Source organism: Apaloderma vittatum, unplaced genomic scaffold, assembly GCF_000703405.1.
Source record: "Apaloderma vittatum isolate BGI_N311 unplaced genomic scaffold, ASM70340v1 scaffold31084, whole genome shotgun sequence".
Classification (NCBI taxonomy): Eukaryota; Metazoa; Chordata; class Aves; order Trogoniformes; family Trogonidae; genus Apaloderma; species Apaloderma vittatum.
Window position 1 is genome coordinate 1,685 of NW_009712628.1, and position 4,739 is coordinate 6,423.

Below are 4,739 nucleotides of genomic sequence, written 5' to 3' on the forward strand. Positions count from 1 at the left end.
GGGGGGGGGAATTTTGGATCTGATTCGTTATTTTAAAAAGAAAGAAAAATAGGGGTTCAGAAAAAAAAAAAGAAGGAAGGGAGAAAGAAAGGCAAGCGAGCGGCAAAGCTTTCTCAATGTGTAACGCTGTAACATAGGGACGGGACTTGTGTGTATTCTCCGTAGTTTCCTCTGTTTGATGACTTTTTTTCGTGTCAGCCCCAGATATTACAGCTGTGATCAGGAGGTGGATGGATAGACGGATGAATGGACAGATAGAAAGATAGATAGTTTTTTATTTCAGTGCGTGGTTTCCTTTCGCTTGACGGTATTAAGGGCAGGCTGGGCTGTTTATGATTTTTTGAACAGACCTTTATGGCACCAGCCCAAGGTAGGAAAGGATCTATTGTTGCTGGGGTTGCCGCTTGCAGGCTTAGACGTTTCTGCAGGGGGAGAAGCTATGCAGGACAGCGCGCTCGGAAGAACGGCACCCGGGGTTTTCAATGACAAACCTCCAGTTTTGGGGTCTTCTTTTCACTTCTTCTTTTCAGATACGTCATGACGGATCAAACAGTTACCGTTTGATGCAGCTTGGATGCCTGGAGTCTGTGGCCAACTCGACAGTCGCCTATTCCTCCTCATCTCCTCTCACTTACTCTACCACGGGCACCGAGTTCGCCTCCCCGTACTTCTCCACTAACCACCAGTACACCCCATTGCACCACCAGTCCTTCCACTACGAGTTCCAACACAGCCACCCGGCAGTCAACCCCGACGCTTACTCCTTGAACTCTCTCCACCATTCCCAGCAATACTACCAGCAGATCCACCATGGGGAACCCACTGATTTTATCAACCTGCACAATGCGCGGGCGCTCAAGTCCTCTTGCTTGGACGAGCAGAGGAGAGAGCTGGGGTGCTTAGATGCTTACCGCCGCCACGACCTGTCTCTTATGAGCCATGGATCCCAATATGGGATGCATCCAGATCAAAGACTCCTGCCAGGACCAAGCCTCGGGCTTGCAGCCTCGGGAGCAGACGATTTGCAGGTAAATAACATGCGATCTCCTTTCGAGACACCTTCTTCTTCCCCTCCCCCAGCCCTGGTCCCCCCCTCACCCTCCCCATTTTCCTCTGCTCGTACAAAGAAGGCAAGATTCATCCAAAATCCGATCCAGAGCCGGTCCCCTCCAGAACAGTAGCAACAACAAGGAAAAAACAATGGGAAGGGGGGGGGGAAAAGAAAAAAAATCAAGTGGTCTTTCTCGACCAAACAAACAAACAGACAAAACAAATTTACGCCTGACTTCCCGGCGTGGGTTGTGTCTCTGTGGTGGTTGAGACCGTGGGACTCATCCGGAGATCTCGGGGTGCGTGTGTGCCTGTGCGGGTCCGTATGCGCGTGTACCAGCCCTTAGCGAAGTCACACAGAACTCAAACCAAACCCCTTTTCTTGCTCCTCCTAATTTTTTTTTCCTTTCCTTCGGCGAACGGAGCCGTTTAAACAACTTGCACCGACAGGGAAGGCAATTGCCTTAAGGAAGGGATGGAGTAGGAAAACAGAAAAAGGCAGGGCAGAAAATAAATCTGCTTTCCGACATATATACAAAGGCAAACCTTTCGCTGAACTCCGAGACGTGAGGCAGGGAAGAAATAGACGGGAGCAAATGTTCGTCAGAAATATTTGGTGTGATAAAAATCCCTCTCACCATGCCATGTAGATATTAATAGGGAGATAGATACGGACAGAAAAACCTCAATTCATCTATCTGTATGTCTAATCATTTAACTATTAACCCCTAACCGGCAGCTGGACCAACCAAAAAAAAAAGTATTTCTATGCATCAAAACCTCAGCTTTATCCGCTCAGAAATCCTTTCCCTCGCACTAAAAATTCACCTCCGGTGAATTGAACTGGTCCCTTACATGAAATTTGTTTCCATAATTGCAAACAACGCCCTCCTGTATCTAATACCTCTTTCGAAAACTCTTCCAAACCAAAAACAAGCCTTCCTTCCCACGACGAGTTGAGGAATTAAAGGCTTCCCGATCAGTGGGGAGAGACAAATAGAATCATATTTACTGTACTTACTTTTGCCTCAAATCTCGCTCCCAGCCATACAAAGCTCGCTATGTTGTTCTTTCCAAAAAGAGGTAGCGGTCAAAGGCTCGGGGAAAAATTAAAAAAAAAAAAAAAAGAGAGAAAAAAACCCCTAAACACAACACAAAACTGAAGTTTGTAAAACTGAGAAGTTTTATTTTATTCCTTTAAAAACAAAACAACTAAAAAAACCCACCAAAACCTCTATTTATATCCAAGAAAAAAAATATTTTTCTCCTTTTTTTTTTTTTAAGGACGAAAATAATCCAACAACCCAACAACAAAGAATGTTATCTTTTATATCTCCGAGGAGGAAACTCTAACTATTTAAACGTAGCTTTCTCCATTAAAATTCACTATATAATTTTATCCTCTCTGGCCATTTTTTGTTTACATTTTTCACAGGGATCTCCTTATGTTACCCCCCTCCAAAAAAAAAAAAATCTGCCATTCACTGCTCAGCCCAACTAAAACCTATTTACTCCTTTTTATAACCACGTCTGCTGCTGATTTTTTTGTATCTGTACAAATTTTTTTTCTTTGGCAGGCACAAAGCCTTGTATTTTTCAAAAGAGGGGATTAAGAACGTTTGCAAGAGAGCAGACAATGCCTAAATCCCGGGTAAAAAAGCACCATAGTTTATCCAATTTTCGACTTAGTGCCATTCAACTGGTCATTTATGCAATGTCATCCGACCAAACAACATGTTTCCCTTTTTAAAAAAAAAAAAAAATAGAAGAGGGGTTGATTAAGCGGCTACAGGCATATTCTTTTTTTAAAAAAATTTATTTTCTTAAAGAAGAAAAAAATCAACAACTAATCTTTGGAAAATATTATTTTTTCGATCACTGTTTTTTTCGAAGTTACAGACTTAGGTCTTTGTACTTAATCTTTTCTGTATTTTTCATCCTCCTTCTGTCCCGAATAGAAGAAGGAGTGTACTGAGCTATTGAAAAGAGTGAGCTGTGAGAAATTGAAAATATTAATATTTGTCGTTGCTGTTTAGATGATTCAGAACAAACTTAGACTCTTCCGAATATCACATTGGCCTTAGACGGAGATGTTTTTATGGCGAAGAGAAACAGGAGTGTCTACAAATACTTTTAAACCAAAATTGTGGTCTAACCAGTCTTCCCCTTTTTCCTTAGTCTTTCTTTTTAAAACGTTCATCAGCATATGCCTCATTTCAAATGCAACAAATGTAAATATACTTTTCCCTGCACAGAATTTTAAGTGAATGTCCAATAGTTTCGAGGGCGGTTTAAGTCAGCCTAACAGATGCAAACAGTCTTGGAGCTGGAGTGGCATCTTTCAGTGCCCTAAAAAGATTTTCCATGGGCAACAAAGAAAACTGTCACACCTTTTCCCATCACCGCTTTAATTTATGCTCAGTCGCCAAGTTTTTTTCATATTGATTTCATAATCACTTTAAGGCAGAACACTTAAAATAAAAAAGAGCCTTGAAAAGGAAGGTCTTACAGGGCCAGGGCCAATATGGTGAAAGTGGGGGAGAGAGCCAGGACTGTAAAGGTTGTTTTGTAAAGTGGGGTTTTTATTATGCACCGACTCTCTCCGCATTTACTTAACTCTTCACGGGCTGTTGAGTAGGTTAACACCCTTAAAGGCCTCTTTCATGTCCAATACCTCGTTTGTTTGTAGAGGAAAATGCGTCTTTAACACATTTCCACTGGGCAAAGATTTAGGTTTGGTGTATTGTGGTTTTTTAACCCCAACATAAGGAAAAACTCAAAGAAAACCCAACCCTTTCAAGTCTTTTATCATTCCAATAAAAATATTTATTAAGGAGAGTGAAGATCCCCAAATAACCAGCCTCATAACAGAAGAATAAATAAGTGAGATCTCTTTGGATGTGCATCAGAAACCCCAGGCAGGTTTTTGGACAGTTCTTCACCTCACACACACACATGGGTGCCTCTGTGTGTGTGCACACAGATGCATATTCATCCCCACCTATGTGCGGACACACGCATTGTTACAACACCCTTACGACTCTGTGTAGCCGGCAAAGTCCCATTAGCTCCTCTGTTGTTTGTGCTCTTTGTCTACTTCTGCGCACAATTTGCAAGTCGGTATCTATGCATCACGAAATATACACATAAATTTAGCAGTGTACATATATATAAATGCACTGCTAAATACTCTATATAAAACTGTATTTTTACATTTGTGCCTGCAACTCTAGAGCGGAAACACACTTCTTTCAAGAGTACTTGTTTGTCTATTCTGCCACGCAACTGCCGACCTAAGCCCCCGGTTCAGGAGAAACTCCTATTTAAACGGCAATGAAAGTGGTAGTTATTCTGTATCTCGTGGGGTAAAGGCAGACTTCTGGACAGCGGTGGGATTTCTCCAGAGCACTTAAGCTAGATGAGAGTAACCGTGGTTTTGCCACTTCACCTTAACTGTTGTTTCTTTTCGAGTCGTGTAACAAAGCAAAAACTATGTGATCTCTCTGTGGATTTCTATAGCTAATTTCTTTCCTTTCTCTCCCTTTTCCCCCTCATTACTTAAGAGCTCAGTGGAGGCCCAGTGTGGACTTGTACTGAACGGGCAAGGAGGTGTGATAAGAAGAGGTAAGAGGTTACAGATACTTGCGTCTATCAATTTTTGTAAACATAAACTCCTCTCCATTTTTCTC

At 42.1% G+C, this 4,739-nt stretch overlaps 1 protein-coding gene across 1 annotated transcript in view; it reads left to right on the forward strand.

Moving 5' to 3' along the window:
* Nucleotides 1-4,674, forward strand: part of LOC104272948 (transcription factor AP-2-delta) — a gene marked incomplete at its 3' end in the record, with an annotated part of 5,123 nt that extends 449 nt beyond the window's left edge. The window contains exons 2-3 of the mRNA XM_009868066.1: nucleotides 531-1,028; nucleotides 4,614-4,674. Of these exons, the coding sequence (XP_009866368.1) occupies nucleotides 531-1,028; nucleotides 4,614-4,674 (559 nt within the window). The remainder of the gene's footprint in view (nucleotides 1-530; nucleotides 1,029-4,613) is intronic.
* Between the last annotated feature and the right edge of the window lie 65 nt (nucleotides 4,675-4,739).